The 24,580-nt window shown below is 36.8% G+C and overlaps 1 protein-coding gene across 6 annotated transcripts; it reads right to left on the reverse strand.

Moving 5' to 3' along the window:
- Positions 1 to 142: 142 nt before the first annotated feature.
- On the reverse strand, positions 143 to 24,329 carry TBCCD1 (TBCC domain containing 1). 6 transcript variants are annotated; one of them, XM_081139405.1, is made up of 8 exons: positions 24,249 to 24,329; positions 19,315 to 19,693; positions 16,138 to 16,293; positions 12,201 to 12,567; positions 10,132 to 10,318; positions 9,487 to 9,984; positions 4,356 to 4,506; positions 143 to 2,156 (listed from the first exon to the last, which is right to left on the reverse strand). In XM_081139405.1, the coding sequence occupies exons 2-7, from the start codon at positions 19,648 to 19,650 to the stop codon at positions 4,377 to 4,379; spliced, it is 1,674 nt and encodes a 557-aa protein (XP_080995531.1). In that variant the 5' UTR covers positions 19,651 to 19,693; positions 24,249 to 24,329; the 3' UTR covers positions 143 to 2,156; positions 4,356 to 4,376. The 6 variants fall into 6 exon arrangements, with proteins under 6 accessions (XP_080995531.1, XP_080995528.1, XP_080995529.1 ...); XM_081139402.1 differs by lacking the exon at positions 24,249 to 24,329 and adding an exon at positions 22,159 to 22,192; XM_081139403.1 differs by lacking the exon at positions 24,249 to 24,329 and adding an exon at positions 21,638 to 22,184.
- Between the last annotated feature and the right edge of the window lie 251 nt (positions 24,330 to 24,580).

Consider the following 24,580-nt stretch of genomic DNA (forward strand, 5'->3'; position numbering starts at 1 on the left):
ATAAAACTTGCAGGAGATGAGTCAAAAGGATATCCTCTATTTCTGAACAGAACTGACATGGTACAAAGCAACATAACTTACATAGCTAAAGGCAATGCATGATCTTGTGTTTGAATAAAAAGTCACAACAAAGGACATCTTTGAAACAATTAGAAAAAATTTTAATATAAACCGTAAATTAGACAATACTATTGTACCAATGTTAAACTTCCTAATTTTAATCACTGTATTATTCACTAATTTAATCACTGTAGCTAAGTAAAAGAATGTCTGTGTTTTTATTAAATACACGCTAATGTAATTAGGAGTAAAGGTCCAAGATGTTTGCAACCTACTCTCAAATCACTGAGCAAAAATAAAGTAATAATAGTATATAGAGAGTGGTAAAGTGAATGTGCAAAATGTTAACACATGGCAAATCTAGACAAAGGCTATGTAGAAATTCAGGTTCTTGCAACTGTTCTTTAAATTAGAAATATTTTCAGAAAACACACATACACTTCTAATCCACAGAAAGGGTGCTACATACATAGCCTGACAGACAGAAAGCTACTATGAGGACTCCTGAATTTACAAAGGTTTAGCTAAGCCAAGTGGCATTTCTCTGCGATGATATCATATTGTGACCTGTTTAGAGAGCATTTGGCACTAAATATACCTCTGTCTTTAGGAATGATATTACATCTTAGATATGCTCAAAAAAACAACAGTAAAAAACAACAAAACACAACAAATCAACTGTTCTCCATTTTACTTTTCCTGGTCAAGTATATTTTTCTCAAAAGTCCAATTTCCTTATCTTTCCACTAACCAAGTATCCAACAAATATTTTTATAAATGAAATGCCCCCAAGGTACATTATGGTCAATTCAGAAAATGGCAAATGTGCCTTGATATGAAGATTTCTAGGGAACAAAGTATTAAGTTATATGTGCAGTTTTCTGAATTTTATCAACTTTAAAGAAATTAATACCATTAATTTCATTAACCAATGGCAATTTACAAAACACACTTCTATTACTCCAGTATTTATTTGATAATGCTCTGCTCGCTTGCATTTCATCTTAAAATAAAAACTATGAAAACCCTAATTAGAATTAACACATCCCAAGGTTTAATTTTCATTTTAGAAATAAAAGATCAAGCCCTTTTTTGATATAATTACTAAGTAAATGGTCAGTGAGTATATAAAACAACGTTTAACAGCAATCAAATTCATTTTACTAATTTGATTACTGTTGTATGTTATCTTAAAGAACACAGCTTTCCCAATCAAATGTAAACTTTATTTTGATATAATATCACAGAATAACATTCGAAACCTTTTCAAAAGTTAAAAGTGAAGCTTTATCTTTTTATAAAAGGAGAAAATTACTTTTTAGAGTTTGTTTATTGAAAATCTGAAGCAAAATGAAAAATAAAGGTTTTACAGTTTTAAGTTTCATACTTTAAGGACTAAAATATCTTTGTAGAAAACTATCTCTGCTATATTTATATACCAACAATCATACTCTCTTTCCAATTATTTTTGAAAAAAGTAGCAATTTCCTTTTAAATAGTTACAAAGAACTATAGAACTCCTCTTAACTCCAGAAAGGATGAAACCCTTTTATCATACAAATTAAAATGTGAAGTTAACTTGTAAATCTACATTCAATCCCTTTAATATTAACATATATTCAATGGGACTAGCTTCATCAAATTTTCCATTTTGGCATCACAAAGATGAATCTTCTAATGTTCTATAAATAGTACATTAATGATAGTCAGTTTACCTAAAATTCAACTGAAATGGTAATAAATGAGTATGGAATGGAAATCAAGGAAAAGTCTTAAATAGGAAGAGAAAGCCCCAAAGTCTTTTAAAGCAGCAAGAGCACCTTCTAAATTTAGTTTCAAGATGTACATCATTGCCTGGCCGGGCGTGGCTCAGCGGTTGAGCGTCAACCTAGGATCTAGGCGGTTGGGGTTCGATTCCCAGTCAGGGCACATGCCCGGGTTGCGGGCTAGGCAGCCGGTCAATGACTCTCTCATCATTGATGTTTCTATCTCTCTCTCTCCCTCTCCTTTCCTCTCTCTGAAATCAATAAAGATATATTAAAAAAAAAAAAAAAAGATGTACATCATCTTCCATTCATCCTCATGTTTTCAGGGCCCTGAAGATAAAAAGAAAAATTAAAATTAACTGCATTTTCTATTGCCTTCATGCAAATAATTAGAAAAAAGCCTTGTAATTATAAAATCACACAACTCTTCAAGGTCAGATGATAATTAGGAGCAATAAAATACATAAAGTTTAAAGTTAATTATATTCCTTTTTCTTAAGAAAAGAAATTCATACATAAACCTTAAAATTTGGCAGGCTATGGGGATTAGTTTAATCTAAAATTTTACCGTCATATTTCCCATTTCCTTATAATCTTTATCAGATTTATGATTCTTAATCTTAGCATTTACTAAATATTGTAAAATTCCTTTTTAATAAAAAGTAATACCTTTGAAATGTAAAAATATATAAAGTAAACAATAAAGAATAAGTACACAGCTCTGGAAAACAGTTGAGCAGTTAGTCAAAGGTGAAACACATGACCTATTTCTAGGTATATATCCAACAAAAATAAAAACATGTCTACATAAAAACTTGTACACAAAAGTACACAGCAACATTATTCACAATAGCTAAAAAGTGGAAACAACTCAAATGTCCATCAACTGATGAACAGATAAACAAAGTGTGGTATATCCATACAATAGACTATCATCCAGTCATAAAAAGCAATAACATACCAACACATGCTACCTGAATGAACTTTGAAAACATTATGCTAAGTGAAACCAGACACAAAGGCCACATGTTATATAATTCCATTTATATGAAATGGAATTTGACAAATTAAAAGGCAAAAAGATTAGTGGCTGCCAGGTACTGGAGGAAGAGGAGATATCCACAGTTGGAGGAATTGGGAGTGACTGTCTATGTGTATGGAGTTTATTTTTAGGGTGATGAAAATGTTCTGGATTTGTTAATGGTGATGGTTGCACAAACCTATGAATATAATAAAAGCTGAATTTTTCACTTTAGAAAGGTGATTTTTATGTAAGTGAATTATAGTTCAATAAAAATTAAAAATAAGTTTCTCGCCACTCTAGACACACAGTCTCACTTCTCAAAGATAAATACTGTTAATTTCTTTATATCTTTTCCGAAATTTTAAGGCATATAATTAGCATATAAATGTGTGATAATCCTCTTTTTTCAAACACACAAAGGAACATTTTACATACATATTCACCCCACACCTCCCACCCCTGGCTTAGCAATCATTCAGTATCAGCACATTCAGATATACTTCATTCTTTTAAAAGATGTATTCCATGACATGAGTGCACCAATTCATTAGGCACCAGCCCTCTATTGAGAAGCATTTGGGTTGTTTCCAGTCTTCAGCTATTTCAAACAACGCTGCAGTGATCGTATTTTTTTACAGAGACCTTCTCATATATGAGTGTATCTATAAGATATATCTAAGAAGTGAAATTACCAAGTCGAAGAATATGTGGGTTTTTAATTTTGATTTTGTCAAACTATCCTCCAAAGAAGTTACACAAATTTAGACTTTCCCCAGTGGTACGTGAAATGTCTTGCCGGTGTTGTATATCATCAGTTTTTGATCCTTGCCAATCTGACAGATGAAAAATAATATCCTATATTTCTTTAATTTTAAGTGAAAGTGAGCATCTTTGTGTTTGTATTTTTCTACCTATTTATGTCCTTTGTTTTTCTGTCAGTCTTTAAAAATATTTTAAATGGCAAAGTATACTAATTTCTATAAAAAACTACTACATATTTGAGTTAAATAATTTCCATTAAATTTGTCTCTATCTCCTCCATTGAATCTGTGATCTCCTAGAGTTCAGTATTCAAATCTTTGTTTGGATTAATTCTGGTAACTTATTAAGGTTCATGTGCAATTAACAAAGGCAAGCTATTTATTAATTGGTGTGGTGGGTGATGGGAAAGAAGAAAGATGTGTTCTAAAAGGGGAATAAAACTAAGACCTTTTAAGGGAAAGTAGTATCTTTGGACAGTACAAATATTGCCAAGCAAGAGACCAAAACGACAAAACTTGGCCGTTATGTTTGCCCATAACTCAACAGGCTCACCTAAATATTTTGTTGGTCTTCTCACTATAAACTGTGGCAAACATGGGTATGTAAAGGTCTGTACATGCTGGTGGGAGTGGTAGAAAAAATTTGGCAACAGTTGGTAACATAATATTCTGTGTTTTTTTAATATGCTTATCATATTTCCCCAAAGTAATTTGTTTTAAGTGGTCTGCATTATAAATGCCTACCAGTGTTTTGACGTAGGAGTCTTATCCTGCTGCTTGTTTGGAACCTGCTGCAGGGGGCACAAGGCTGTCCAGCTGTTGGAGGTGTCCTGTATTAATCAACCATTCATAAAACTTGTTCTCCACAAGTACCTGGAACTGCTTCCTTTGATCCCTAAAATTGCAGTTGAGAGCAAAAAGAATGTAAAAACACTAATTCATATTAATTTTACTCTAAGTGACTATAAAACACGTTAATGGAATAAATGTTAAATTATTTCTAGCTACCCATTTGTTCTCTGCAAATAACTGTTCTGTTCAGTTCTGTACTTTGGACCACCACCCAAAAAAATTAATTTGGTCAGATACAATGTCCTCTTTGTAAAGACTTATCAATGATTACATATTTTTTTGTGGTTATTTACTCAAAAACAGATATTTACTGAGGACCACGTGATGCTGGGTAGTGTTCTGAGTTATGGGGATAAATGTGCAAAGAAAGAAGAGAAGGCTGCTGTCCAGGCAGGTCTGCACTGTATAACTCGAGAGGGCGTCATTCACACTGTGATCTGGGTAGTCTATGTGCCTGCTCGACTGTATATTCTAGTAGAGAAGACAGGTAATAAATAAAATAAATATATGATATGAACTTAAGTAGTTGTAAGTGCCTCTGAGAAAAATGCAGCAGAGTAAGGGAATGGAGAGTACTGGAAATGCTATTTTAGAAAAAGAATGAACAAAGAAAGCCTCTCTAAGATAACAATTAAACAGAGGTCTGAATGAAATGATGAGTTAAGCAAATAATTATCTGGAGAAGTACATTCCAGGCAGAGGAAACAAAAAGTGCATAGGCTCTAAAGTGAGAGCATATTTAACAAATTCAAGATAAGAGAAGAGTAACTCCTGAAAACCAAGAGCTAGCTTACTATCAGTTAGGCCTTAATGTAGCTAGGATCTAGACTGGCGTGGTGTTCGCGCTTTGAACATAAACGATTCCATAAAGACCAACATTAGACAAGGCCACTGTGGGCTGATAATAGATCAAGGCAAGAACAAGACCACTCCATAATCGTATCTCAGCCCAGACAAAAAACAAAAACACTTTGTGGTCCAAACCACAAAAATAACCACACATCACCCTTTCCTGGCTAATGAGTAACTGCTGCTTCTTTATAATTATAGTTTTAGCTCCACTTTATTCTTCCTGCCTTTAATATAAAAATTACTAAGCCAAATTATAGAATCTCTTGCTTCCAGATAGCATCCAACCCACAACAAAGCCTCGCTTCCTAGAACTCTCCCCCAAACCACCTAACACAAGCCAAAACCCAATTATAAGTTCTTTTTAACAGTCTTTTCCTGAGATGATACACAAGCCTCTTCCTACTTGCAATGAATAATAAAACCCAGGTTTGTTCTACATATTAGTTCCTGGTGATCTTTGGTCAAAGGGCAATGGCTAAGTAATAGCAAGACTGCAGTAAGGTAGAAGGGGAGTAAATATGGAAAAGAATAACAGAAGATGAGACAGGAGGGCTGGTAGGTATGGTAAAGATTTTAGATTTTATTCTAAGTATGATGGGGAGCCATAGAGGGGTCAGAGCAGAGAAAGGATATGATCTAACCACTTTAAAAAGACCGTGTTGGAAGTTTGTTTTCAAATTGATCAATACTTCTTCTGTTTTCCTATATTCCCAAAATTAAATTGAGTGCTTTTCCTATTTTTAGTGTTATCCTGGATCTTATTACCTGAATACACAATGATTCAGATTCAACATTTATTAAATACCACATTCCTGACTCTGCACGTGTATAAGCTTTTCACAGGTGTAAGGAAAATCTAGGCATCTAAATACTAGAAGCATTCCAACAACTTGCTTTAAAAGGATATTTTTCCAATGATCATTTTTATATAATATCATTATAAATATAGATCATATTGTATTATGTTACATTACATTACATCATATTGTATTATATATATAACAATAGTTCCCAAAAAATAATAGAAACTAAGAACCCAGGTTCTGGAACCAGGATGACTAGTTGTGAATCCCAGCTCCTGTGTGGCTTTGGCTAAATTACTTAATCTCTCTGTTTCTCAGTTTCCTTTTCTGTAATAGGGTACTGTTATAAAGAATAAATGAGTTAATACATAGAAGGTGCTTAAAAAAGTGCTTGCTACATAGTCAGTGCTCAATACATATTACTTGTTATTATGGTAATCATTATTCTATGATATGCTAAACTGAGAATGACTTGTCTGTAGTATTAATGTCTTGGTGGCTCAATTCATGAGATACAAACCAGGTGGAATGTTTGCAAAAGATAGCAGCATTATCACAATGAATTCCCAGATAAAGCTTGAGCTGTAACTGTTAATGATCTTTATATTTTTTTATAGGTAGCAACTGTGTAACTATGTATATATACAGGGTGAGGCAAAAGTAGGTTTACAGTTGTGAGTACTCGAAACACAATTTATTCTTATATTATTATTTATTGTATTATTTTCTATAAAAACAACTGTAAACCTACTTTTGCCCCACACTGTATTTCATTCCTTAATCCATATGATGAGAACAAAGCCACAAGAATGCATCCAGAAAATTACTGTGGCTGGATCAAGTCTTTTTTTTCTTTTAAATCTTCACCCGAGGATGTTTGTTTGTTTTTTATTGATTCTAAAGAAAGAGGAATGGGGGAAGAGAGAAAGAAACATCGATGTGAGAAAGAAATATCTATTGGTTGCCTCTCCCACACATTTCAATTGGGGATTGAACCCAAAACGTAGGTATGTGCCCTGACTGGGAATCAAACTTGCAACCTTTTGGTACATGGGATGACACTCCAACTGACTGAGCCACCTGGCCAGGGCTGGATCAAGTTTTTTTTCAATTACTACTTCTCTTAGAATAAACTTCATTCTAACAGGTTAGGTCTCAGATATTCTGGGTAAACAATCTTACCCAGATGTGTCCCACAAACACTAAACAGAGTGTCTCCCATGCATAACTACTAAACACAGTACAGTACATATCACTACACACAGTGGCGCGCGCGCGCACACACACACACACACACACACACACACACACACACACATTACCTACTAAATCTTCATATCAATCACACAAGGTGGAAAATATGCTTATACTTTATATATGATACAATTAAAAGCCAGAAAAGTTAAATGACAGACTCATATCACATAGTCAAGGGGCATGGTCAGTACTAATTCCTCAGTCTGAGTATTTTCCAGTACAATAGAGACACAGCTATCCAAAGAACGCTAACCTTAAAATCTAATAAAACTAAGGTCTAATTAAAAGAATCATTTTTATTTATATATCAAACAGCAGTCTGGATCATCAGAAACAGAAACATTTTAGAATGGCTGACACTTTCTAAAAATAATGACAACCAGAAAAAAAATTGCTAGGAAAATGAAATCCAATTACTAAAGACTTTTTCTGTCTTAAGGAAAAGGGCCATAATGATCAAGATATCTTCAGGACATATGGCATTTATTGTAAAGATCCCCCGAAAGAACTTGATACTCTTTTCTCAAACTAGCTACAGCTCTCAAGTGGACAGTGTTACAGAAGCAACCCTTCATCTTTTGGAGCTAACTGTGTTCCCAATGCCCTTTTCCTAATATCCCTAACAAATACATTGACTAAATATCAAATACTTGTATAAACAATAACTATTTATATTCTGTGTACCAACTATTTCAAGATGCATATGCTATTTTTTCCAGAAGAAAACTTATTAATCAAAAGTTTCTAAACTGGGCTCCAATTTTTGGAGTGATCTTTGATTTTCTTGTGTTCTTCACAAAATCTTACATTGAATCCTGCCTCCTGTCAAACTATTTCTGGTCTCCAACCCCTTTCTCTCCATTCTAGTCCAGTTTCTTAGTCCAGGCCATTGGAATATCACCCTGACTTCCCTCTTTCAAATCTAACCAGCGGATCTTCACATATGCAACCACATTTCCCTACACATTTTAAAATCTGCCATGGCATCTAATAAAGTAGTTTGCATACTGTAGGCATTCCATAAATGTTCCCAAATAAATGAACAGCTTTCTGTACTTCAGTCCATTGTTCAAAACCCTTTAATGGCTCATACGGCTTAATTCCACTTAAGTCTAACTTTCACTGCCTGGCATTCAAGATTCTATAATAACTTGGCTCAATCTACCATCGAAGCTTAAATACCACTATTCCATACCCAGAATCCTAGTTCAGCAATTGATTTCCAGGATACCTAAGGTCTGCTTTTGCTTCCACATCTGCTCCTCTAGTGCTATGAAAAGTATTTTGCTCAGTCCTCACTTCCTATCCAAACTTGACTCATTCTTCAAGGCGCAACACAAATTCTACTTCTTCCATTAATCTTCCCTAACTACCACATGGATGTTTTCTGAATTGCTAAAACGAGGTAGTGTGTCCCTGGCTCCTAGAAGTCAAAGACCAATGTTCTTAAAATAAAACTCTGTGGTAGACATAATAACCATAACTATCTACTACCACAGCATGTTATGAAAAATAACACAGGTTAGTACTCAAAAGTAGGAAGAAAATCATCTCAGAATGAAAACCAGTACTTTAAATTGACTAAATTTAGATTTATTTGAAAACACTGTATGGATTAGGGAAACATATATTAGGGAAAATTTTGACAAAAAACTGGCATTAGTCCATGGACTAGCATGAAGAATCTATCTGCGGTGTGGTGGAGCTAGGAAATCTGTATTTTTAACAAGCCCCTTGGATGATTCTGGTACATGACCAAGTTTGAGAACCACCATGATAGTGTAGAAGAGTAAATTAAAAACTAAAACCAATCCATTTAAGGCATAAGATTATGTGGCACATTCTATATATGATCTTTTATTCATATAAGCTTTATATCTGCCAACTAAACTTAAGCTTCATTGAAAAAGGGAGTCTAATACTTAAGTATTCATTCACTCTCATCTCCCCAACCAAACTGTGCCTTAAATACTGACCTGAAACACAAGCCTTAACCAAAGACATACTTTGTCTTTTTATTACTTTAGCACAGCTATAAATATGTGCAGGTTAATTTGCTTTCCATGGAGTTTTACATAAAAGACAAATTATTACTTCTAGAAAATACTTACTTTGTCAAACGAGCCTCCTTCACAGTTTTCTGCCAGATCTGTATCTTCTGTTCTCTTTGACCCAGTGCTTTCTGATAAGAAGATGGAAGACCCCCAGGTATCTCTGTTGTGTCCCCTTCCATTTCAAAGGGAATAATAAATACATAGAATTCACAAGGTGGTAAGAGTCGGAAGACATTTGTGTCTCTGTTTTCTCTGCACACAATCATTGGATTATCCCAATAGTTAGGCACTGTAGCAAGGCCAGTTCTGGCCATATGGTCCTCCAGCATTGGGTAATGGGTATGGAAAGGGGCAAAAGTTACTGTGTGGTTCCCAGAGAGAATAAGTGGGCGTGTAGGCGTCAGAATGTGAAAGATGCAGCCTGTCGTGGAAGAGATGGACAAACGATGACAAACGGCAATGACTTTAATGTTGTCACAGCTGTGGAGGTGAAGAGCAGTCTCTACGGGGCCAAGGACGAAGGTGCTATTTCTGCACTTCTCAATTGTCACAGATCTGAAAAATGAAGAACTGAGGTAAATCTCTATGAATGAGAATAAGATAAAAAAGTATTTGACTACAAAATTATTCTGATGATAAAAAGATCAATCCTAGTCCAAAGAAAATATAAAAATATCAGAACACTATGAAGACTGTGCTTACCGTAAGGGAGAGAGCAGATAAATAAAAGATTCGTTGCAACGATGAATCTTTACATGTGACCCCACCAGAGTATCTGAGCTCTTGGCCAATGTCTGCTTGTAAACCTGGCTCATCACCACCATGCGGTGCATCCTAGGGGCCACATGAGTATTACAAGCAATCTTAGCTCTTTTGGTCGTCCCTTCAACTATTTAAGAAAAATATAAATAAATGAGATAGTTTCAAATGAAAGGAAAACATCAACCATATGATGTTATACATATCTACATGTATACAGTCTAAAGTTAGATACCAGTAAGGTTTAAAAAATGTTAGATCTGGGTACTGGGTAAAGAGGCTTTTGCTATACTATTCTCTATACTTTACTGTATGTTTGCAATATTTTGTCATTTTTTGTTACAAAAAAAGTTTAAACCTATAATCCATTCAAGATTGCCTAGATAAAGCTAAGATATTTTTCAAGACTACCCTTCAAATTAAGTAATGTGCCTAGGGCGAAATTGCTCGTAAGTTGGACACCTTAATTTATCATCCCTACCCTTAAATAATCTCTTCAAATTGCCATAATACTAATTCTGAACCCCTCCTAAGCTACTTACCACATCATTCCATGAATTCCTTTCTGGTTTATATCTTTACTGCCAAGATCATTACTGAAAGCACATCTTCCTCTCAAACACAGTTCCTTGCACAAACTGATACTCAAAAAAATTTGCGCCCATTGCCCTCCTAACACAGTCCTGCCATTATGGGATTGGCTTTTCAGACTGTACTTCCCTGCAAGCCACCAGGACACCCTTGTAAAGAAAACTGGCCAAATGTGAAGACATCACTTAAGTATGCTATTATTCTTCTTTTAAAGTAATTCATATTATTACCTTATATTAAATAATACATGATTGTAGAAAAATTTTAAATACTTGTTATCCTACTATCTACCACTATTAACATTTTTATTGTTGTTGTTACTCCTCACCTAAGATATTTTTCCACTGATTTGAGAGACTGGAGGGGACGGAGGAAGGGGGGGAGGGGAGAGAGAGAGAGAGAGACTACCTCTGTTAACATTTTAGTATAATCCTAAGAGGATAGATATCCTTTTTTCACCCCCTACTAGTGCCTACTCTAACATTTAAAAATTTACTTGCACCTATATTCTTTTATCAAGAATTATGTAGTACCTCCCATGTATTTATGGGAGTCTCACATATCTGAGTTTTAAATCTCATACTAGAGCAATAACTTGGTTGAAAATAGAATTCTTAGATCACTGTTTTTGCTCAAGGTTCTGTAGATGTTGATCAACCATTTTCTGTTTGGCATTATAAAAATTTGATACAAAAATGATTTTTTTCTTGTATTTGCACAGAACCTATTTTTCTTTATCTTTAAAATTCAGAGATTATTAAAGTATATTCTAGGGGTTTGTCATTAATTTTGTCTGACATTTGCCTCAGTATAGGCACCTACTTCTCTTTAAACTTACACCTGGGTCCCTCTTCTCTTAAAACTTATACCTAGGCCCCAAGAAGTCATATAGCACCTGAACCTATCCCTTTAGCCATCACTGGACCATCGGGAATAAGTAACTGATGAAACCAAAGTCAGATGCTCTCTATGATAAATTTAAATTTCCTACTTAGAAATATCTAGTCTGCTTGTGTCTGTGGAGCAAAAAAGGACCTCATCTCTACACTATGTTGAGGTAACTGGAGAATGGCCAAATTCTGCTGTGGTGCATAAGAAATAGGAAAGCCTCAAGCAAATGAGCCTCTGAGAATGAGAGGAAGAAAGAGTCAAAAAGAGAAAAGCAGAGCAAAAAGAGGAGTAACTTAAGTTGGAGTTTCTGTTAACTGAAGTCAAAATGACCTGGACTAATAAATCAATTCTCTGAGACTGCTGCTGCCTTGAGAGAAAAGGGCATATACACTAGAGAAATGTTCCCTTTTTCTCTTTTATAGGAGCAGTATGTTTTAGGTCTTCTACAGATGTATGGTCATTAATACACAAGAAAACAATAGGTTCTCTAACTTGTCATTCAATTTAATATAGATTAAAATATTAAATACCTTGATGAGCCCAAGCCAATTTCTTTCCAGACTTGAGGCAAGCAGAAGTACCAAATGGATTCCCAGTCAAACAGGCTCTCAACCAGGCTTCCAGCTTGTAGAAAGAAAAGGTCTTAGAGATCTTTGAGAAGCCACTTTCTGCATGTAGTGGCTGCCACAATGCAAGTTCATGAAGTGGATATATCTTCCTGGCTCTCCTCAATGTACCTTCAATAAGAAAGCTGAGAGCAACAACAGCTTCTCTAGAGACTAGACTACTATTGGTCGAATGAGACGATGCAGTGAGTTGTTCTGGATCTAAAAGCAGCTCAAGGAAATCTGACAGATGATCATAGACAAACATTTGGTGACTGTAATCATTCCAGTTCTAAAAAATATCAAAAGAAAGCACTCTTAACATTAGAGATTCTATAAGACCTGAAACTCTTATATTTTAATTATTTTGTATTTATACTTTGCCTCATCCCCAACAAAGAATTTAAGGTGCCAAATAAATCTTATAAGATTTTGCATGTGTATATGATCAGTATAAACAGATTCTCTCTCCACCTTAGCCAATTCAAAATACTAAAAGCTAACCCTTAGTGTGTGGCAAGCAATAAGTGCTACACAAAGTTTAACATATTTAATCTTAACAACTTTAAGATAGTCCATTTTATAGATGAGGAAACAGATATATAGAAAGGTTAAAAAACCCTGGCTGGTGTGGCTTGGTTGGCTGGAGTGTTGACCCATGTACCAAAAGTTGGCGGGTTCAATCCCAGGTCTAGGCATGTGTGGGAGGCAACCAATCCATGTTTCTCTTTCACATCAATGTTTTCTCCCCCTCTCTCTGTAAGATCAACAACAAAAAAAATTAAAAAAAGGTTAAAAAACTCACCCAAGGTCACACAGCTAGTAAATACTTTAAAAGTTTCAGATCAAACATAAAAATATCATCTTGAACATTTATTAATTGAAATTTTCGGTTTATTTACTTGCTCAAATTACAGAAAAAATTTCAAATTCCACTGGATGAAACAAGGAAACTAATCTTACAGCAACTAAATTTAAGAGAGGTTATAACTTTGGGAATAAGCTTTGAGTTAGCAGATGTCCCAATGACTTGGCTTATTCATTTGACAGATTTTTTTGTGTGTGATATGAGTAGTGTTAAGTGATGAATTATGAAAACTGAGCAATACATAGTTACTGCTCTCAAGGAACTCAAAATCTATGTAGTGAAAAGACAATATAAATAAATAACTATAACACAATGAGCTAAAACCTATACTAAAGATCTATAAAGATGTTCTATGAGCACGAGGGAAACAATGAACTCCACTTGGGGGGGAAAATTGTAGTGGGTGTTGTGTGAATAGATTCTTGTTTGATGTTGTTAGGCAACAGACAAGGAAAAAAGGCATTTGAGCATAGGAAAACAGCATATGCCAAGACCCACAGAAGTAAAATTATCTGCTATTTTCATCCGCTATTTTCAGAGAGCTGAAAGTTCTGGGTGAGGTGAAGAAAGCATTCTGGGAAGTGAAAGGTTTAAAAAAAAACAAAGTTAAAATAGTAGCCAGGGACCAATCATGAAAGGCCTTGTATGAAACACTAAGACATCTGGACTTTATTTTTGTGCCAGAAACTTAAACCTATTTTCTCAATCGCTATACCTTTTTTTCTTTTTCATAAACTCTCATTTGGATGCCAAAGAACATATCAAAGCAGAGTTTTCCACAGCCTCACCTGTTCTTCCTCCCTCTTGCTGCATCTCTCCCCCATAGTAGGCCCCTCGGTGGTTCCATAGAGTACAATATGAAAATGAAAATTATGAGAATTCACTGATGGAGTTTGTGTAGAAGTGGGATATAAACCATCTACATTTCAGAAAGTCCAGTGTAGTGGGTGGACTGTAGACTAACAGCAGGGTGACAAGATAGGACCTGATTACAGAAATCGAGGCCAAAATAAAAAATAGCATTAGGGCCTATATAAGAGGAAGAAAAGGGTCACATTTTTAGAGTTACTTGGAGACAGAATCAGTAGGAAGATAACTAACTAGGTATGGGTGATGAGAGAACATGGGTGGCTGGTGGACTTTCACTGGCATAGGGAATACAAGTTAATTCAAGTAAAGGGTGATTATACTGTAGGGACACACAATCATCTCCTAAACTGCAGTACAGGTAGGTCTCATCAGAACTGTAACTGGAAAGCCATCTTGAATCTGGTTCTCTCTCGGGGCCAGTGTCTCTCTGTATTTCTGTTCCAGTCTCTTCTTTTTCTCTGATTTACCTCAGAGTTCCTAATCCCTCATAACTCCAGGTCACTCATGAACTTGGTGGCTATTCTGGTCCCAAGGCCACATGAGCTGTCAACTCAAGCACCCATCACCAACTGTTTTTCTTCAGTCCCTGGGAATACTTATTGGGTCAGGTCATCATTTCAAATCAGGCCAATTTAAAATATATACCAATGAATTGGCTACTCCAGTCAAGTGTCCATCCCTGGTCTAATCAGTTGTTGGGAGAGGTCATGCTATAGCACAAACTAGAGTCACCATTTATTGGTGCTTACTATGTAATAAGTCTCATGCTAATATATTACTGAATTCTCACAGCCATTCAGAAATAGACATTATCATCCCCATTTGGAGAAGAGAAGCCTAGAAAAGTTAACTGACTTGCCTAAAATCATGTGATACTAAGTGGCAGAGCCAGATTTGAATGCAGGCTACCTTAGTTCAAAACACCATCTCTAAATGGTGCTCATTCAGCAGGAACTATGTGTGGAAACAGAAGATAATGGTTGGCATCTGAACTTGCACATTCAGAATTTAAGGTACAGACAGGGCATCTATGTCAAGAGGGAAGTCTAGAATGGAGAAAAACTTAGGAGTCATTGAGATATATGAAGTCATGGGAAGAGAAAGAATTATGCTGAATAAATAAGTCGAATAAGACAAAATTGCTACAGGAAGAATTCTAAGGGAAGAGCGGCTTGTAAGGACCAGGCAGAAAAAGGCTCATGAAGAGTGACAAGAATCAGAAGCAGAACCAGGAGGGAAGATCATTACAGAATATAAGGGTAAACAGATTCCTTTGAAAAAGAAGATCAAAGAGCCTACACATGACAAAAATACTGAGATCTACATTTTACTTTAAGTTTTAAAAAAATACTTTTACATAAACAGATAAAAACATTTTGGGTTTCTTTATAAAAACAGAAAGAAATGAGATTTTCTAAAACTCACAATGTGAGGCAATTAAATTTAACTTCTAGGATATCACATCATAAATAATTACTTAAGCATGCTAAGCTTAATTAAGTATACTTAAGCATATTACCTAAACATGAGGAGAAGATATTTTTAAAGAATTTTTTTCAGTATATTTCAATAGGCTTTGCAAACACTGCAGTTTCTTATTTATCCTTAGACAAATAAGTAGATCCAAATTCACTAACATTTGCAAAAATGGGAATGCTAATAAGAGTCTGGTTAATGATATATCTGAAAATCATGTGATTTTTGTGTCAGTGAAGGAACTGAAATCACTTCTATATTTTAAGATTGCACACATTGATTTTGTTTTATAATTTGAGGGGGGAAAAAGTAAACAAGCCATCAAATCAATGGTTTATATAAATAATCCCAATATAATTTTTAAAAATATTTTAAAATTGATTTTAGGGAGAGAGGAAGGGAGAGAGAGAAACATCGTTGTGTGAGAGAGAAACATAAATCAGCTGTGTCCTGCACACCCCCACCAGGATGGAGCCTCCAACCCAGGCATGTGCTCTGACTGGGAATCAAACCGGCAACCTCTTGGTGCATGAGACACTCAACCAACTGAGCGACACTGGCCAGGGCCCAACATAATATTTAATGAGGACAAATCATCTCCCTTACAAATTGTCTCTTTCAGAGAAAGACGCCAAAATTAAACAGTACCTTACTATGACAACTGGATTTTTCATTCAGGTCAGGAGACTGAGATCTGTTTCTGGGACTAGGCCACTCTTCTCCAATCAAAGATGTCCTCAGGGAGACCTTATTTAACTGTTGTATGTACAAGAAGAGCAGAAACTGTAGGGTATCCACTGAAAGCTGTTCAAGAGGAAAATAAATGATGAACACAGGTTCTAAAACCACACCAATCACTAGTCTACAACTAAATAGATATAGTAAAAAAAATTCACAACAGTTTGATGATCCTAGGAAGACAAATGTAGAAACATTGCTAGCATTGTATGTCTCTGATACCCAGATGTAGCAGTTTCTAAAACTAATTAAACTGGAGTCACTTTCTTGGAAAGCTGTGTAGCATCTATGGCCACAGACATTCTCTTTCAAAATTGATGAAGAAGAAAGAATGAAGTACATATTTGTAAAAAAGTATTTATATTATTTCAGAAGTTTAAAACTGCAGTTAAAAAAAATACCTTAGCAATATGGATAAATAAATAGATGAAAGAAAGGAAGAAGGGAATTTAGTCAAGACACAGAGGTCAGTTAATCTAAGACTCACACACAGTCTTATTGAGAAAGTTTAGGATATCAGTGCAACACCTAAAATTGTATGTAATTTTTTGGTGTATGTGCATTTTGTAGGGAGCAGGCCTCAGGGTTTCCATCAAATTCTTAAAGGAACGTTTGCTTGACTTTTTAAAAAAAAGACTGGTCTGACAGATGTTTATAAGAAGGGTGTGGTTTGAAACTCAGGTTTTGAAGCTCATGATTATTTTCATATATGCATTCCCACACCCATACAGGAAAGGCAAAAAGTAAAGTAATACACCTGGGACTGTATTTATGTTCACCCTGATTCCCAACCTGGCTAAAAATTGCTACTGCTAAGGAACTTAAAAATAACAGATTCACAGGATCTCCTAGATCTATTCGATCAACTGTCAATGTGGAACTCCACGAACCTACATGTTTTCAAAAATTTTTACTTTGTTAATTAAATTCTTTGGGATAACTGTAGATTCCCATGCAGTTATAAAAACTAAAAGAGAAATCCTATGTACATTTTACCCAGTTTCCCATCTTGTAAAACTATAATAAAATATTACAACCAGGATATTAACATTGATAGTCAAGATACAGAACATTTCCATCAACCAGAATCCCTTATGTTGCCCTTTTATGGCCATACCCACTTCTCTCCCACTCTCACCCCTACTTCCTTAACCCCTAACAACCACTTATTCATTCTCTATCTCTATAATTTTCTCATTTCAAGAATATTCTATAAACAGAATCATATAGTATATAAACTTTTGGGACTGGCTTTTTAAATTCAGCGTAATTTCCTAATTTTATACATATTTCCATTATTACATTGTTATTATTCCATTATGCGCCTGCCTCCCCATGACACTACAAGATCCTTCCCTTTTTCATTTTTATATTCCTAATAAGAATAGAATCTGGTACATACTAAGCACTCAAAACATTTGGAGTTTTTATTCATCTCTGTATCCATAGTATCCTCTACTGCGGCTAGCACACAGTAGGCATTCAATAAATGTTTGATTAATAATTAACCGTAATGCCCTTCCCCTCTTGATTGCTTTCCAAACTTTTTTCAATCCCCAAAAACCATGTTTAGATATTACCCCATGTGGCAGAGACTGTCTAGATGCTAACTAAATACCTTTTCTTTTCTTCCTGGGCATACAATTAGATGGCATTTCCCAGCCTCCCTTCAAGTTAGATATAGTATAACTATGTTATAGTCAATGAGATGTGGGTGGATCTTCGCATACCATTTTCAAGCCTCCCAATGCCCCCCCTCCCAAAATAAAATAGAAGAGAAAGGCTGTGAGGATGTAGTGGGCAAGGCTGTGGCAAACTGTACTACACAGGGTGTCCCAAAAACATGTATATACATTCTGAATAATTACTCCTTCCAATGTGTTAATCTTTTCATTTTTTGAGGATACTCTGTATTTGCAACTGTTCACTTCCCTATCCTTCAAGAGGTTTATACGAACCAATGGGATTTTCCTTAATTCCTGTGAGGTAGTTTACGTTCCCCCTTCATTGATTTTAGGCATGGACATATGACAAAACATTGCAAATGGAATGAAAGTAGTCATAGTTTATGTTACACATCTGAGCAAAAGTTTTAAGAGGCATCATGAGTTTCCTCTTGCTCTGTTGCTCTTCCCTATCACAAGAATAGATGAGCTACACAGAAGCTGTTTCTTCAGCGTGGATCCTCAAATAAGAACATAGAGCCAAGCCACAGCCTGGAAGAGAGCCATAGCTAAGATGCAGCCTACATGTAAAATATGCAAGAAAAAAAAAATTTGTTACTGTAAGCCACTGCAATGTCATTCTTGTTTTAGTTTTTAACTGCAGCAAAGCTGACTAATGTAACAGTGGCGCCAAAAGACAGAAGAAGCCTGGATTCCTGAGTCACTGATTGGAAAACAGCAGCCTAGAGATCCCCTGTGTTGCACTATGCATAAATGAGATAATCTGTTATTGTGCAAGCCACTGAAATGCTGGATTGCTTGTTACTGTAGCCTATTCTGATTAATATACTTTCTCTGTGAAGCCCTTCCTGATCATCAGAATCAATCATTCTCTTCTCTATTCTATTTCTGTATGTTATGCATACTTTGATTATTTTCTATTTCACACTACTAAATAGCGCTTTTTTACGTACCAGCTTCCCCTACTAGTCTGAGCTCCATGAAGCCATGATAGCTGACATGCTGTTCTAATCTTTGAATTTCAGCACATAGCAGATGCTCACTTAAAAATAGTCAAGTGGTTCATTACCAACGGTTCATAAGCATTCATTATCTCAAAATACTTTTAAAATCAGTGAAAATATTTCCCTCTTTCAATTACAGAGTTCCTATAACTTTATTGTTTGGAAGCAGGTGAATAAAGATTGCTAAGTAAGGACTAATACATTAAATACTGCCAAACAGAACTGCTCAAACCCAAATGCTTTGGATTGCAATGGTCATTAACCTAAAACCACACACTGTACAGCTGGTGTGCACATTAAACATTTAAAAATAAAAAATTTTAATTCAAAAATTAAAAGTTAAAATGTTTATTTCCCAAAGTAATTAAAAACACATATATATACATATAAAGCCATACCTGATTTCTCTGCTTTTCGACTTCATCCTCAGATGTGCAGTTGGACAGAATCTCAGACCATTCCAGGCGCTCCTCTGGTGTCTTTACTGCAAGACTATCAAATATTTCAAAGTAAAGCCACGCCAGATCCTTAGCCAACTGCAGCTTCCCACATGCAATGTGCCTCCAGGTAGACCAGTACAGGCGTGGGTAAGCTCCCTCTGTGGCCCGGGTTCGCACATAGGTGGATATCTTCCTGAGATAGTGAAGACTGAACTTGGATGGAGGGGGGATCTGTAAGGCACCCACTATAAAGGGTTCTGCTTTCACCCAGAGGAGAACTCCAGACTGATCCATATTATCTTTAAGGACATCTGTGTAAAAAAGCTTCTTTGCATACCTAGGAAACAAAGTTTGTACACAAATTGATTTGAAACAAAACTCATTTATGCATTTTTTGTAAGGTGACCCTTCCCTTAACTGTTTTAAAATGTTTTATATCATTTTAAAAAGCAGATCTAGTTCATCAATCAAGAGTAGAATTTATTTTTTTGTCAGTTCTCATAACAATCTTTTGAACAAGAAAAATTTTATGACAAAACAAAATTATCTTATTTGAATTGTTCAAAGTGGTTGTTTTAGGAAGAAGTATATAAATGCATAAGGTATGAGTTAGAAAAAAGAAGAAACAGGAAAAAGAGTCATACTATGGCAAGACATCTTGCTCTACCCTGAAAGGGAATGCTAGTCAAAATTAAGGGAATAAAACTTCACAGAGTCAAATCACTTACACATAAGAATGGTTGGTTAAATATAAAGCACTAACACAAGATGGCAGACAAGAATACTTGTCTGCAAAAATAGACCAAGGAGAGTTAAAGCTATTCTCGGTACAGGTATAATTTATTATGTTCAGGTGCAATATTTTTAGATTTTATTTGTTTCTTTGTTATAACAATACATGATTTTTATGGAATATTTATAAAATATCTAAAAATAGAAAAGGAGAAAATCATCCACAGTTCCACCACCAAACAGAAACTAGTTAGTATTTTATTGTACTCACTTTTCTGTCTTTTTCTACACACAGACCGGATGTTAGTTTTTGAATTTTCATAGTGGTGATTACACCACATATACAATTACACCATGTATGATTTGGAAAGCTTCATCGTAGCACTCTAAATAAATGTACCACAATTTATTCAACTCTTCTCCTGGTTTTAGACATTTAGTGGGTTTAAAATTTTTCGCAAAAACAAGATAGGGAAAATACTGACCACTGTTAAAGATGGGTCATTTATCTATTTCTACCTTTGTGTATGTTAAAAATTTCCATTATGAAAAGTTTAAATGTTTTCGCTATCACAAATAATGCTATATAATACCACCTTTCTGCATTATTTTCTGCATTAGGATTATTTCCCAGAGAAAAGTTTCAGATGTGCATTTGTGAAATGAAGTAACTGACATTTCTGAAGCTCCTGACATACAGTTCCAATGCTTTCCAAAATGATTGTATCAAATCGTACCCTCATTTGACCCAATGTACTCTCTTCACTGGGTACTCCTCAACTAAGTAACAACACTTAAAAAAACCTTCCTTCTATGACTGATGAAAAATGTTTTGCTATTATTACATTTTGCATTTGATTCTAAAATAGTGTGTTTTGGGGAATTACTTGTTCAAAAAATAAGTGACATCAACTAATTGCTTACTATGTGCCAGGTAGGTAGCATGCTAAATATTTTTTTTCTACTTGGACTCTTTTCATCCTCTTGGAGATTCGTATGATTATCCCATTTTCAGATGAAAAAATGGAGGCTTAGAGAAGTTAAGAGACTTACCCAAAATCACATACTTAAATTGGTACAGCCCTGGATTATGATTCAAGTCTGTGACTTGGGAACTCTGTTGCTTACAAATGTACTGTAAGAACCAGTTTTGGGGAAATCTCTGGTAAATGGGAGTAGATCCAGAGGAGAATTAACAGGATGAATGGCTTTAGACATGAGGCCATATAAGGCTATGCTCCAAGTGAAGGAATATGGGGGCAGGAACCAGAAGGAAGGGTGTGAGGGGGTAAATGACTGCTGTTTTCGAATATGGGAATGGTTTCGCATCGTTCTGAATAAAAGCAGACGATGAAAGTTACGTGAGGAAGATCGTTCCCCCCAGAATAGAGACAGGCTGCCCTGTGCGGTCCCGAGCTCCTGTGCCTAAAGTGTGCAATCAAAAGCCAGATCCTGACACGAACCCTCTATATTAAGTCCGGGACTGGAGACGGCTAAATTCGTAAACATAAACTTTCATTACCATTATTACTGATCAAAGCGTGCTGACCTTTCCAGCAGCTACTGCCTCCCACAGTTCCGTGGAGCAACAGAAAACTTCCTACTCCCCTGCGCTGAAAGGCTCGATACCAGAAGGCCGGGTATGGCTCCAGGGCGCAGCATCCAGGGCGCTCATTTGCCTCGGACAAACGTAAACTGGGGCTGTTTCCCTCTTCAAAAACTACTCGCGAGTGCGCTGGGATTAGGGTTTTTCGGGTGGGGAGGTCAGAGGGAGGCCCATGGCGGTCCTTCTGAGGCTTCGCCGCAACTCGGCCGCTGTCCGGGGTAGGACACTGCGTGGGCCGCCCGAGCGCTCCGACTGGACTTGGGGACAGAGAACACCCAGCCGACAGGGTCCGTAGCCGACAGAGACAAGGCGCGAGCGAAAGCAGCCTCCTCAATTGGGGCCCGAAGCGTAAAGGACCACCCTCCCCTCCCCAGCACCGACCCGTGCGCCGTTACCTGCGGAGGCTGGCGCCGCCCGTCGCACCTCCCCGCGCACCTCCCCGCGCACCTCGGCGCCCTACTCACCAGGCCCGCCCCTCGCTTGCCGCCGCACGCAGCGCGCATGCGCGAGGCCTCGCACCACCGAGGACCGGAGGACCATATTGCTAGAGCGGCCGACCACTTCTCCAGAGGTCAGAGAAAAATTTGGCAGAGGCTAATGAGCTCCCGGGATGCTCTTGGCTGGAGCCGTAGCTGGCCGCTTTCTGGTATCTAGCCTTTCAACTGAGGGACTAGGAAGTTTTCTGTTGCTCCACAGAACTGCGGGCAAGGCAATAGCTGTTGGAAAGGTCAGCACGCTGTTATCAGTAAAAATGATGACAGTTTACATTTTGGAGTGCTTACCCTGGGTTGGGCACTGTGCAAAGCAGCTTTATGTGTATTATCTCGATCTTCCCAAGAACCCTTTAGGTTAAGTACATTTGTTTTATTGACAGAAAAGCTAGGGCGTAGAGGGGTGACAGTAATACACCCCAAAGGCCACACAACAAGACTCCAGCCAAGATACAAACCCAGGCCTTCATGAAGCTTTTTGGATTCCACCCAGCGGCAGACATCACTCCTTCTTTTAAGCCTCCATTTCATGATTTTTAGCCATTTCCTACTTTCTTAGTTCATTTATGGTCTCTCTAGGTGTGAGAGATACAAAAGTAAAAAGACCATAAAATGCATTTAGTTCCTCTTTTATGTAGCCTCTCTCCCCTAGTTGGCATCTTCCTGAAAGCATAACCTTATCTTTCTCTTAACTCTTCATGAGTCAAGGAGTAAACAGCAGGGGCCTTCCTTCTATTCAAACAGATCTAGGTTATGATCCAGGCTGCACCACTAAGTAGCTCAGTGACCTTGAGCAGATTCTCTCTAAGCCTTCGTTTTCTGCAACAGCAATTATTTGTTGAGTATAGTGCTAGGCACTAGGATTATAGTAGTGAACAAAACAGATGAGGTCCTTGCTTTCTTGGAGTGTATATTTTAATAGGAAGAATAGATAATACATATTAAGAAAATAATATAGGATAATATCAGATAGTGATTATTGGGGGAGGGAGTCAATGTTGAAGAATTTGAGCTGAGGCCTGAAGAATAAGAAGCCAGCATACAAAGATCACAGTCAAAGCAACTTTTATTCACAGTTCTAAGGTATTGTTCTATACAGCTAAAAACAGAACAATCAGCTTCATGCTCTCATGAAACTGGCATTCCAGTTTACTTGAGTATGGGAGGCAGGAATGGAAACAATAAAATAAAGCAAGGTGGTGTAAGAATAAGGAATTCAGCAGGGGCTAATTTTGATTGGTTGGTAAGGGAAGTCTTCTTTGAGGTGGTGACATTTAAGTTGATATGTGTGTTTAAAAAGGAGTCATCCATGTTAGGATCTGAGAGAAGAGTGTTTCAGGCAAAGAGAACAGTTAGAACAAAGGCCCTAGACAGGAATGAGCTTGGTGTTCAAAAAAGAGAAAGGAAACCAGTTTTGCTGGAACATGTTAAGGTGTATACTGACTGGGTGAGGGTACACAGATCGTATAAGGTTTTCTTTGGAAAAAATTTTTTTCCAGCATTATTGAGACATATAAGGTTTTATAATCTACCACAAAGAGTTGGAGTTTTATTCTAAGTGCAATGAAAAGCCATTTGAGGCCTCTAAGGAAGGGAATGATACCATCTGGTATGTTTGTAAAAAATCATGGCGGTGGGCGGCCAGGAGGGAACGAGGTATTAAGAGTGGAGGCAGGAAGACTAGTTAGGAAGCCCTGGCCAGGTGAGGGATGATGTGACTTAGCCCAGAGAAGTAGTGGAAAGTAGTGGAGAGATTCGATTATAGTTTAAAGGTAAATATTTGAATAGGGGATGCAACACAGCAATTAAGGAACACAAGAGTTCTGTCGTGAACCAGGTGGTGCGTTTACTGAGATGAGCAAAGGGGGGGGGGGGGGGAGGCGTCAGAGTTCTTATAACTAATAATAGTAATTCACTGCGTGAAATTTATTTCAAAGCGCTGTGCTAGACAGTTTGAAGATTCTCTCCTATTAAAATGTCACAACACTGCCAGTAAATAGCTCAAGTTTGTAAATAAAGAAAATTAGGCTCCGACTGGTGGATAAGGGGCGTGGGTTTCTCACTGCTAAGAAGTGATGGAAGCTGAATCAGAAGTTCGGTCTGTCGGCCTCCAGGGCCTCACCTCAGTGAAACCAAGACCATTTCCTCCTGGGCTGTCAGAAGATGGTAAAGTAAGATCTCCTAAACAATGTGTTCGCAGTACCATTGGTTTTGAAGTGATTGTCCCCGCCCATTTCGCCCCCGTCCCTCCGCCCCGCTTCCAGCGCGTTGTTCTTTATGAATGAAATTCCAAGACTGGTGGCTCGCGTCAAACTTTCCGCCAGCAATTGGGCAGAGCTGGAGGAAACGCCTCGTGATTGGTGGAGAGTCAGAAGAGGCGGGAGGGAGAAGTTCG

Source organism: Miniopterus schreibersii, assembly GCF_964146895.1.
Source record: "Miniopterus schreibersii genome assembly, chromosome: 5".
Classification (NCBI taxonomy): domain Eukaryota; kingdom Metazoa; phylum Chordata; class Mammalia; order Chiroptera; family Miniopteridae; genus Miniopterus; species Miniopterus schreibersii.

Excerpts from the sequence above, each read along its gene's own strand:
- TBCCD1 (XM_081139405.1), bottom strand. The coding sequence starts at position 19,650 with ATGGATCAGTCTGGAGTTCTCCTCTGGGTGAAAGCAGAACCCTTTATA. Across the intron at positions 9,985-10,131 it reads TATCTGCTCTCTCCCTTACG|ATCTGTGACAATTGAGAAGT; the intron begins GTAAGCACAGTC and ends TTCATTTTTCAG. Across the intron at positions 4,507-9,486 it reads AAGGAGGCTCGTTTGACAAA|GGATCAAAGGAAGCAGTTCC; the intron begins GTAAGTATTTTC and ends CTGCAATTTTAG.